At 40.5% G+C, this 12,444-nt stretch overlaps 1 protein-coding gene across 1 annotated transcript in view; it reads right to left on the reverse strand.

Annotated features, from left to right (window-relative positions):
* NAA35 (N(alpha)-acetyltransferase 35, NatC auxiliary subunit) overlaps positions 1-11,806 on the reverse strand; it is a 26,936-nt gene extending 15,130 nt beyond the window's left edge. The window contains exons 1-8 of the mRNA XM_009074300.1: positions 11,664-11,806; positions 9,962-9,995; positions 8,443-8,557; positions 7,302-7,376; positions 6,071-6,238; positions 4,697-4,763; positions 3,933-3,976; positions 3,286-3,336 (exon numbers count right to left, since the gene is read on the reverse strand). Of these exons, the coding sequence (XP_009072548.1) occupies positions 3,286-3,336; positions 3,933-3,976; positions 4,697-4,763; positions 6,071-6,238; positions 7,302-7,376; positions 8,443-8,557; positions 9,962-9,995; positions 11,664-11,787 (678 nt within the window). The 5' untranslated portion in view covers positions 11,788-11,806. The remainder of the gene's footprint in view (positions 1-3,285; positions 3,337-3,932; positions 3,977-4,696; positions 4,764-6,070; positions 6,239-7,301; positions 7,377-8,442; positions 8,558-9,961; positions 9,996-11,663) is intronic.
* Positions 11,807-12,444: the final 638 nt, after the last annotated feature.

Here is a 12,444-nt window from a genome sequence, read left to right on the forward strand (position 1 = left end):
CTTTTTCAGTGCCCAGCCACCCTCTGGGTGAAGAGTCTTTTCCTAACATCCAGCCTAAACCTCCCTGACACAGTTTCATGCTATTCCACTCCAGTCCTATCACTGGTCACCAGAGAGAAGAGATCAGTACCTGCCCCTGCACATCCCCTCATAAGAGGTTGTATACAGTGATGAAGTCTCCCCCTCTTCTCCAAGCTCCTCATTTGGCTTTGCTTCAAGGACCTTCACCATCTTCACTGCCCTCCTCTGGATGCTAATAGCTTTATATTTTTCTTATATTGTGGTGCCCAAAACTGCACACAACACTCCAGCCGAGGTCACACCAGTGCAGAGCAGAGTGAGACAATCCCCTCCCCTGACCGGCTGGGAATGCTGTGCCTGATGCACCCAGGGCTCCCAGGTTCCTTTCCACTGGGCTCCTCTCCAGTGTCTCAAACCCCACTCTGTGCATACATCCAGGGTTGCCCCATGCCAGGTGCAGAAACTGGCACTTGCCTTTGTTAAACTTCACATGGTTGGTGATTGCCCAGCCCTCTAAAGCCTCTAAGGCCTCTCTACAGGGCCACTCTGCCCTTGAGGGAGTCAACAGCTCCTCCCAATTTAGTATTATCAGCAAATTTACTTAGTATATCTCTGAGTACTGCATGCAAGCTGCCTATGAATATGCTGAAGAGCACTGGGCCTAAGAAGGAGCCCCAAGGAAGACACCAGTGATGGGTCACTAGCCTGATATAATCCCATTTGCTATAATCCTTTGTGTCTGACCTTTAAGCCAGTTGCTCACCTGCTGCATGATGTGTTTATCCAGCTGTATCCAGCCCTATGTTGGACATTTTGTCCAGAGGGATACTGTGAAAGACAGTATTGAAAGCTGTACTGAAAACCGAAAAAATTTCATCAACTGGCTTCCCTGATCAACTAGTGGGTTACCTTGTCATAAAAGGAAAATAGGTTTGATAAGCAGGACCTTCCTCCCACACTGGCTGTGACTGATGACTGTATTGTCCTTCAGGTGTTTTTCACTCACTCCCAGAATAATCTTCTCCATAGTTTTGCTATGCAATAAAGTGAGACTGTATTCCTCCCACATCACCTGATTTTGATTCCACTGGGCATACACCTTTTTTCACTTTATTTCCAAAAGAACATTCCCTGCCCAATCAAGCCAGCCTTCTGCCTTGCCTACCTGACTTCACACTTTGGAGTTGCCTGTTCCTGTGTCCTTAGGAAGTGGTGCTTAAAAAGTGACCAGTACTTATGGACCCTAGCACCTTCAAATGCATTTTCCCAGGGGATCTTACTTGCTAGTTTCCTGAGCGATTTGAGTCTGCTCAACTCATATGCAGGGTTGAAGTTTTGCTGGTGCTTTTCCTCCCATTTCCAGAAATTTTAAATTTGATTGCTGCAGCAAAGACAGCACCAATCTCCACACATAAGGCCCTCTCTGCTAACAAGCAACAAATCAAGGACACATCTCCTAGTCACCTCGCTTAGCACCCCTAACATGAAGTTATCATCCAAGTGTTTTAGGATTATTCTGGACCTGTTTGTACCAGATTCGTGGTATTGCCACTTAGCAGCTAGCACACTGAAACGCCCCATAAGGAGAAGGGCAGTTGATTTAGAGGCATCATATAATTCCATAAAGAATTCTTAATTGGTGTGTTTGTCCTGGCTGGGTGGTGTATAGTAGACTCATGCGATGACATCTGCTTAATTTGCTTGCCCTTTGATCCTCACCCAGAGACTCTCAACCATGTCATTGCCAGCTGCAAACTTTATGCATTCCAGCCCCTCCATTACAAACAATACATACATACCTCCTGCCTTGCCTGCCCTGCCTATCCCTTCTGAAGAGCCTGTAACATGGCACAACACTCACAGGACTCATCCCATTAGGATTCATTTATACCAATGATGTCATATCTCTGGGACTGGGCCAAAGCTTTGAGTTCCTCTTGTTTGTTCCTCATGCTGCACACATTGGTGCAGAAGTATTTAAAATGCAATTTGTGGTACTCGGCATCCCCTGGAGCAGACTGAAGTATCTCAGTAGTATAAAGTCCCTCAAACTTTGGTGTGCCATCCCAATTCTTACCACTGGCAAGCGTGGTTTTGTATCTTTCCCCTTTCCAATCTAGTTTAAAGCCCTATCAATCAACTCTGCAAGAACCACTTTCTCACTCTGAGAAAGGTGCATCCCATTGGGCCTCAGTAGACTATGTACTGAATAGACCAGTCCATGGTCAAAAACCCCAAAATTCTGATGACACCAGTCTTGGAGCCATATGTTAATCTGTTAGGTCTGTTTGTTCCTTTCAATATTCTTCCTTGCTACTGAAAGGATTGAGGAAAGCATTGCTTCTGCTCCTGATCCTTCAACCAATCTCCCCAAGGTCGTTAAATTCCTTTTGATTACCTTTGGACTTCTCTTTGCTAGCTCATTGCTGCTGACACGAAGAACCAACAGCAGACAACCAGAGCATCATTCCAGACTAGTGTCTTCTAGTAACATCTCTTAGCCTGGCCTCAGAGAGGCAGCAGACTTCCGTATGGGTCAGGTTTGGTAGATGTATCAGGCCCTCTGTTCATCTCAGGAGGGAGTCACTGATGACAACAACCCAGCTTAACAGAGGCAGTTGAGATGCATGGGGTAGGGTGTCCTGCTCTAGAGGATCCCTGTTCCAGAAGAACCTTCATCCACCTCATGAACTGTTTGTCCTTCCAGTTCCAGGGCCTCACACCTGTTGTATAAGGTACTAGAACTATGTGCCAACCTCAAGTCTTCAGGAGGAGTGGGAGCCTTCCTCCTTGTATATTCAATGACCAGTTTCCAGCCTTCATATTCAACAGACCTTTGACTTAGAGCTTGACATGGTTCTGAGCCCATCTGCATCTCCACTCCAGTGGAGGGTTGAAAGTCCCAAGCCTGGGAATGAAGAGGCCTCTTTGTGCCCTGCTGCACCAACTATTGTGTCTGTCTGCTGCCTCTGTTAGCTGTTCCCAAACGGTCATGGACCCTGGTTGCTGGGTAATGTGTACTTTATCCTCCCACCTGGCTAGTGGAATGGTGTCCTACAGAGAGAAATGTTCATGCCTTCCCTGCACAAACTGCCTCAGCATGCCCTGGCTGGCATGACCTGCTCTGTTTGCCAGCTCTTCACCATGCTCCTGGTCAATAGCACCTTCCAGGCTGCTTTTTATATGCACGGGTGTGGGTACACCACACTTAATCTCCTGTTTACATCCATGAAACCCAGAAAGAAAAAGTAAACAATGCATTACTTCAAGTTCGACTTCTGGATCTCTCTCTTCACCTTGTCGACTTCGAGTACTCTAGGAGGTAAAAACATTTCAAATAATTTACTGAAAATTGCAAGGGTAAGCTACTGATAAAATCCCCTTACCCTCTCTAGAGCTTCCACCCACTTCATGATTAAATAACCCTAAAAGACAGTTCTCAAGTACAAAATCTCTTAATATAGAACCCAGGTACTTGAATGACTCTGGTACAGTAATGAGACCTATCTCGTTCAACTCTGCAAATAAGCAAGGAAAGCGCATGAACATTTTACATTGTAAACTGTACTAAAGGAAAATTATGTAACATTAACATACACACACTACCATGTATCTTATCTGCCTAAACCCCAGAAGCTAAATAAATACTTTCCGTGCCTCAGCTCTGTGTTACCTTCTACATCATGATTCCACCTAAACAACTACTAAGAGTTTTGAAAATCTGAAGACTTCACCACCTTTAGCTAGAAGGCAAGCTACAAGCCTGTTACACAAACCATTACGGCAGTTCTTCAAAACCCCACCATTTAATGACACAAGCCTCCTGCATTCCCTATAATCCAACTTTCTGCCCCAAACCTGTGTTAAATACCCTTGAAATATCATTGATAAGGCAAATGTGAAAAAAATACCTTCACTCGTCTTTGCATGTCATCTTCTACATCCTTCAGCATACCTGAAAAAAATCACAGCCCAACTAAAAGCTGAGAAGCATTCTCAAGTACACCTACACTACCCAGGGGTAAAAACATTTTGAGGGGAAAATCAAGTCCAGAAGCGCTTTGTATACCCATTAGCAAAAGACTAGACAAAAAAATATTCTTGTGAGGGATGGTGGGGATGTCTTGCAACGACCGAAAAATTGGCATATAGACTGCCTGATATAAAGCTAAAGTGTTCACAAACTTTCCAGAAACAAATCAATGGAAAGCTCAAGTATCTGTAAAAAACAGGGCATCAAAAGACTAACATACATACTTGTGTATGTACCCAATAACATATGTATGCATAGCTGCAGAACTATTAGACTGCATCTTCTTCTAAAGCAGAATTTGTCTTCTTGTCTGCTAAGACGACAACAAATTCTGAGTCAACAAAGCAGAATTCTAGCACTTTCCAATGGTCTGTATCTGTCTCATAACGAGCTCACGCCCAGCCACCTCGCCTGCACACCCGAAAACACTTCAACTGTTTCTCAGGCATTTAACAACTAGACAGCTGAACCTTTTCGTCATGGAAAAATTACTTGGTTTCTCTTTTTACCAAGTCAGTGATTTTCACAAGACTAATAAGAAAACTTAACAGCTGAGGCTCCTACCAATTCAATAGGTTTGGATGAAAGCAACTACATGCTCAAGACACTGAGGGACAGATACACAGAAAGCACAAACTGTACCTGTAACTCTAAGATCTGTCACGCTGTTAGCCATTTTAAATCCGTAAGTCATTGACTGAAAATCTTCCTAAAAAAAAAAAAAACCAAACAAAAAAAGTAAGATCAAAGAAGCAATGAAAGCAGTGAAAGTTCTACATACATTTTCAAACTGGGGTTGTTTGCTTGCTGTGTTTTGGGTCTTTTCTGTTGCCTTTTTTTTTTGGGGGGTGTGGTGGGTGTGTGGTCTTGTGTTTAACTCCATCAAGCATGAAATCCAGTTTTATGCTACACAGCTAAACACACCTATGGCTTGGGTGACTTTCCTGGCCAAATCCAACTTGAAGTAATTATTTTATGCACAAATCCTTTACACCAGCATGCCCTTCATATTTTCATCATGTGACACTGTCCTGGGTTGCAGTGTGGGGGGTATCCAATGGTATGTATTCTATTATCATCTCGTCCCTCTCTTGGGGCAATCATGATGGCTCCCCTCAGGGGCTGTCTCTGATTAATGGGCTGTCAAGGACCCATGCATGACACATCCTCCCAGTGATCCTTATGAGATGCCTCACCCCGGGGGGGTGGGGAGCCAAACATGCTCACAGGGCTACAAGCTGGGGTTTGGACCAGCACAGGAGCCCTTTGCCTGCTGGATTCCCAGAGGACAAGAGCTGCTGCTGGACCTTCAGGAGAGGACCAGATCTGCGGGATCACTGCCCCAACAAACCCATTGCTCCAGGAGGACTGCAGCACCATTTCATCGGACTACTACTACACCCTGACTGACAGGGTGTCAGGTTACTTTCGGACTCTGTCAGGTTATTTTTTGTACTGTTGCATTCGTTGTTGTTTTGTCGTGTTGTTCATATTAAATTGTACTTCTGACTTGGAGTCTCCCACTGGTTTGCTTTCAAACCAGCACAGACACCCTGCCAAAATGTTACAAGAACTATAGCTGCAAACTAGCATTTAATCAATTTTAGATATAGTCAGCAAGAGTGATTTGTCCAAGCTCAGAGCATAGAAAACCAGACTCTGAATCCATTGCAGACAAAAGACAATCACAGTTATCTACAAAAATTATACAGGAAGGAAACAGTAGCTAAAACTGATTTCAAAAGGTTAGCCACAAGACTTGCATTACTTCTTGAGTAAAACATTTATGTGACTCCTGTACTCAAGGAAAATACAGAAGAGAGCATGAAACACCTTCATAGAGGAAAACTACATCTTAAAGGTATCAAGTCTAAGACTTTCAGGATGATGAAAGTGCTCCTACCGAATTTTCAAATCAAACGGTATCCAATATCACAAAAACATTGTTTTATTTGTCTCATGGAATGTTATCATATAATGTTACATATTTAACATAGAAGATACTGAAACACATACCTCCTCAAAAACAGCTGCTTTGTTAACCTTTTCTCTGGCAATATCACAGATTTTTAGGATCCCAAGAGCAAAAGCCTTCATAGCAGGATCTTCTATGAAGTCTGGATTATGAATATAAAGGCAAGTGAATACTGTCTGTGCCAAGGAATGTCCTTCTAACCATGTTATCTAGGGGAAAAAAAATTAAATGTTTTACTCATGACAATCAAGTCCTCATTTTTGTAGATCCATTCTTTTTCCATCTTACAGTGCTTCAATAACTCATTAAGGAACCCCTTATCATGGCAACCTTCCATCTACCAAAAGAGAGCACATCTGCTGGCTGTGGCAGACTGTAAGTTACTAAAGCCTATAACAAGCCTAAAATTCTGGTGTTGGATAACCCTCTTCTATAAAGTTCAGGTCTATTACCTGTGACTTAGGTGTGACATTAAGTTAAGAGACCATCAGATTTATAAGCTTCCTCTATACAAATACTGAACGCAAAATGCAAGTGGCAATGAAATAACTCACTAATATTCTGTATGTTTTTTCTCTTCTACAACTTAGAGCATCTTTTCACAATCCTCTCTCTACTACCTTCACGTTGCTTTAAGCTACAGGGAAAGCTTCTGTAATTTAAACAAAGATTTCTATTACCATTAAACAAAGAAGGACCATATTTTTAAGATGACCACCGTTCCTTTTCAAAAAAAGTTAGCATCTGGGGGTCAAGGACATAACACAAATTATGCTATACCATATCAGTTATAAAGAGGCCTTCACAGGTCTTTCTCACTAAACTGATTTGAAATGTTGTCTTAAAAAAACAGAGCATTGTAATTGACGTAATTTTAAAAAGCAACTGAAAATAACTAGTATCATTTACTGAGGAAATTAAAGCACATACATAGAAAAAAGATCACAGTTAACAAATAACTGATAACTTATTTTTTCTAAATGGATTTAGGTTATTTTATACAAGTTATCATTATCTTCCACATTTCTGATAGTAAAAAAGTTTAAAAAATCAAAATTATGCCTCTTACGCAAATAACTCCAATGCAAATAATTAAGTGGAAATTAAAATATTAAGTATGTATTTTCTGCTTGGTGAATCTTTCTGCTGGTTTTTGTTTGGTTTTGGGTTCTGAAGGTTTTTGTTTGGTTTTGCTTATTTCTTTAAAACTGGATTAAAGTATTGTATTTTGAAAGCAAAACCACCTAAGTTTAAGAACAGAAAAATGCTTACCAAACAACAAAAACATGTATCCATTATTCCTACTAGCTCAGGCGAAGTGAGATCCTTTGTTTTAATAGTGCCATCCTTAGAAAACAAATAAAGAAAAAAACTAAATACTGCAGAAGAGTATAGGCAAAATACAACCTGTTTGTACAGCCAAAAAGGAAATTAGAATTTTCTTAAGACTTCAGAGTAGTTGTATACCACTACTTTTATCGATCAGCTTCACAATGTGTCTCAAACTCTGAGAAACCTTCCTTTACCATCATTATGTTAAACACTGATCAAACATACAGCTGCTCAAAGAGAATGCTAAAGTAACATTTCTGATTTATAACTAACCAATAAAAGTTTAAAATCAGTTAACTGTCAACACTAAAATCACAGAACAGTACGTATAATCATAATAAACACTAAACAAGGAATAATACACAGGACCCATTCTTTAAAGACTGCTTCTTAAACTGCAGACACTTGTAGAGTTTTGCTGCCTTCAAAGTCAGGACCAAGAAGGCTGAAACTAAGATCATTTGACTTGTACAGTGTACGCAGCAATGCATACACTCATATTTTACAGAGTTCTCTCAGTCCATTCAAAAACAGAGCTCACCATAAAAAATACTTTTTTCATCTGAGTGTATTATTTTTTCTAAAATAATAAAGTCTTTCAACCTCCCTCCACCAATTCACCTTGATTATGCATCAAACGTTAATGCTATTAAGTTCACCAGCTTCTGTTCAATGCCAATAAACTGTTAGTATCATAAAGCATTAATTTCTGGCTTTTTAAGGAAGTTAGTTTCCATTCAGGTTAAATAGGGCTGATCAACACATCTTCATATAAACGATGCATTTCAGAAAAGCACAAGGTCACTTACAAAACCATTTCTGAAATACATTTACTTGAGGTATCAATATCTAATTATTTCACAGTACTTTTCGCTGGAAGAGTCAGCATCACTGTGATAATGCAGGTAACAAAAAAGGTAAACATCACAAGCTCTTTCTTATTTAACTATCCAAAATGTTTTAGAAAAAAGAAAAAAATTTCAAGTAAAGACTGAAAACTTTAACATCTGAATTGTGCCGAAGTGCAATTTGATAAAACTTTTACAGACAGTGTAGGCAAACCCAGGAATTTCACACAAACCTTAATAGCTTGCTCAAAGTTAAGAACCTTCCTGTTAACTTGGTTTCCAATCATACCAGCATCCATCTTGGGATCCATCATTTCAATGGCAGACATGGCTTCAAAAAGACCAAAACTAAGAACACAAATAAAAAAATGTTCTGAATATAATTACTTTATGCAAAGTAGTCTTCACAAACTAATGTAAAAGAACACATGACAGACACAGTACGCTGCATTCTAACTACAGACAACTAGGTAGGGTATGTTAATGTTAGTACTGATCTTCAGAGATCACGGTTTTCAGGAATTTGAAGATCTCTCAACAAGTTAGCAAGAGAACAGGTGGCTAAAAGTACAAGAAAACACTTAGTCTTTTTTTAAAGCTGAAGAACACCCTGAGCCAAATATCCTATTACTATGCACACGTTTCTAAACATTTCATCATGACATAGCACCTTTTAAAAGATCACAGAATAAGCTGATAGTAACTGAACAAGCAGTTTTTTATTACACTACATTCAAACCCCCAAGATGTATCCCCCACAAACTAACAATGGACTAATACACATTGAATATACCAGCTTTGTTTAAAATGGCTTTAAGAACACCAACACAAAAAAACCCTCAGCATGTGACAATGGATCACTTGATGTCAGGGAATAAAAGCTTGCAGAACCACACCAAATGAAGACTTGCCTATAGAAGGAGGGATACAGTGCCTCACCTTTGGTATGTATGATAGTCATCTGAACTGCTGTACCAGTCTTTGTAACATAAAGTTAATGTATGTGGCACATTTTAATTCTGAAAAGTGTATTTGCTCCGAAATGCTCTTGTGGATACAATTATACCTGCAAATGTGCTTCCACGCTACTAACTACGTGGTGACATCCTGTACAAATTTTTAAGCAGGTTTCCATTTAATAGCATGCTTCTGTTTTCTGAGTATTAGTCTCAAATCAGCACCCTTTTTTTCTTTATGCAAGTGAACAGATTTGTGTGGCTAAGCAATTTAATCTTGAAAATAATTCTTTAAATTTATCGTTCTTCAATGAATTCAGCAAGACTTTTAGCACATTTTTTTTTTTTAAATACACTTTTCCTCAATCTGTGGAGTTCTCGCTTTCTGTCTGAGTGTGTCATTTAAGTTACATTGAAGCATATGGATTGTTTATCCTAAGCTTGTTAGGGACATTTGAGGCAACTAAATTTAGTCTCAAAGTCCTTCTGGCATTTTCTTATAAAAGTATGTCCACATAAAATAGTTTAGTAGGTTCAGTAGTGTCGTCACTACTGAATATAAGATGTGCTATGAACTTCTAAAATACACTGCTTAATTGAAAATGCAGCGTTATACCTACACCATGAGAAATGTTCAGTATTCATACAGGTGCAGCGCATAGTGCTGAGAAAGAACGATACTCTGAACACTTCAAATATTTTATTTGAAGTTAAAAAAACCTCAGTTATTAGTAAACAGTAACACGTGTGCACTAACCCTATCTAAAAACCAGGACCACCCCGCATGCATACTTACAGCTTATCATGAAGCAGTTCTCCTAACTTCAGCTCTACAAAGCAATAGGACAGGACAAACAATTACAATCATCCTACCATCACAACTTTTCCAGGATAGTCTTGCCACTCACCAAAATGCCTTATGCTAAGAGAACAAGGTGTGGGAAGCAGATCAGACATTTCTACTCTGCCTTCATTTACTGTTACTTACGAAGCACTTTCAAGACTGAAAGGATAAAAAACCCCAGTGGTTCACAGCCTTCTCTTATTCCTCTCTGTTATTCTAATTGTCAACAAGGCTCTAGAATTATCAAATAGCCAGTAATGTGCACTCAGAGCCCAAAGAGCTGATATCCTGGGCTGCATCAAAAGCAGCGTGACCAACAGGTCAAGGGAGGTGACTCTGCTCCTCTGCTCTCACGAGACCCTACCTGGAGGGCTGCATTCAGGTCCGGGCTCCCCAGCACAGAACAACATGGACCTGCTGGAGTGAGTTCAGATGGGAGTAACAGAAATGACTAGAGAGCTGGAGCACCTTTCTCATGAAGACAGTCTGAAAGAGTAGGGACTGTTCAGCCTGGAGAAGAAAAGGCTTGATGGAGACCTTCTAGCAGCTTTCCAGTACCTAAAGGATGCCTAGAAGAAAGCTGGAGAGGGACTTTTTACAGAGGCATGCAGTGACAGGACAAGGGGGAATGCTATTAAACTAAACCAGAAATTTAGATTAGATGTTAGGAAGAAATTCTTTACCGTGAAGGTGGTGAGGTGTGGCAACAGATTGCCCAGAGAAGCTGTGGATGGGCCATCCCTCAAAGTGCTTAAGGCCAGGCTGCATGGTGTCTTTGAGCAGTGTGGTCTGGTGGAAGGTATCCCTGCCCATGGCAGGGGAGTTGGAACAAAATGGTCTTTAAGGTCCCTTCCAACCCAAATCAGTCTATGGTGATTATTCTATGAAATAGCAGCATCTGAACAGCCTGGAAACAGCCAGAACAGCAGGTTCCAGTGTTCTTTTACACAGGTGTCAGTCTTTTCCACGGATGATTACTAAGAGGCTTCCTTTACCTCATAACTTTTAAAGAAGTCTTTAGACATATTTGATGGGTACACACAAACAGGTATGAGTAACATGCAGGAATTACTTGGTGGCATATGAAAATTGTGGGTTTAATTATTTAATACTGTGTGTGGTTAGGTGCAGTTTTACATTTATTTTTCCCTAATGTCATCATAAAATCAGTTGCAAAAAGCTGTAAACTGCCAGTAGTATCTAGCACTGTTTAAATGGAAGCAACTGCTTTCCCGTTACAGGGATGCATTACATCTCCTCAGAAACTCAGCCTTGACTCAAAGATGAAAAATGAAGCACTGATGAATTAAATGAATTGCGGGACTCTCTAGACACAGAAATACACAGGAAAGAAACAGTGCTGATTCTGCACGCATGAATGAGTGACATTTCCATTTGGCAGAAGAGACAGGAAGAAATCTTTGCAGAGAAAAAAGAGCAAGTGTGAATACACATATGATGGAAGAATGTGAATTAAAAGGATACTTTTAATCCTGTAATCTGGAAGAGGAGCAAGGTGAGGTGGTTCTGATATCCCCAACCTCACAGTTAACACAGCATCAGTGTAGCTCGCTCATCTGAAGCCTGAACCTGGGTCAAACTAAGTCCTCCAAAGGATTCCAAGTTTCCTCAAAACACAAGGAGTACAACTCACCTCTACAAGCTTCTTCAAAATCCTGGGTTATATCTATCCAGCTGGTGTTACTCTTTTCCATCTTGTCAGGCACACCAAGTTCCCACCCAGAATCATCATCTTCTACAGAAGCTTTCATAACCATGATGCTGCACCTTTAAATCCCTATTGGCGACACCAGACATCAGCACAAATCACAGAAAGTGCTTCATGGGAATGCTTTTGTGTTTTCTAGTCAAGCATCAGGTGAGAAAGGGAGACTAATTAGCCTGGTTTTATTTAAACAAATACTGTTACATAAAACCAATCAAACCCCCCACCTTAGCAATAAAAATTCTCTTTTAAAAAATGTTTCCTTATTCATCATTTCTCCACAATTAGCTCAGAACCCTCAAAAACTAGCAACACCAAAATGTCAGCAGTACAGAGCCATAATAAAGTGTGTGCTGACAAATAAGAGAAGGGGCAGCACCTCCCTGCTCCTCTAAAGAAATTACTAAGTGGGAACCGTGAAACTCATCACAAACGAGTTTGTTGTTGTTATTACATATAGAGTGTATTCAGATTCGTGGAAAAGGACCTGTCTCCTCTGATTTCCCCTGCAGAAAAGCCGTATCAAGATTACTGCAGGAATGTTAAGCAACTTGAGACTGGAACACAATTTTTAAACTTCACCGACCAGTTGCTCGGAACTGGTCTTACGCTTCCGCAATCTCCTGACATTCGGGGCAATCTCGAGGCATTTTGCCGGTCAGATACATACCCGCAGTGCTACACTGCCCTTACCCACCCTGAGATCTTG

This window comes from Acanthisitta chloris, unplaced genomic scaffold (assembly GCF_000695815.1).
Source record: "Acanthisitta chloris isolate BGI_N310 unplaced genomic scaffold, ASM69581v1 scaffold5015, whole genome shotgun sequence".
Lineage (NCBI taxonomy): Eukaryota > Metazoa > Chordata > Aves > Passeriformes > Acanthisittidae > Acanthisitta > Acanthisitta chloris.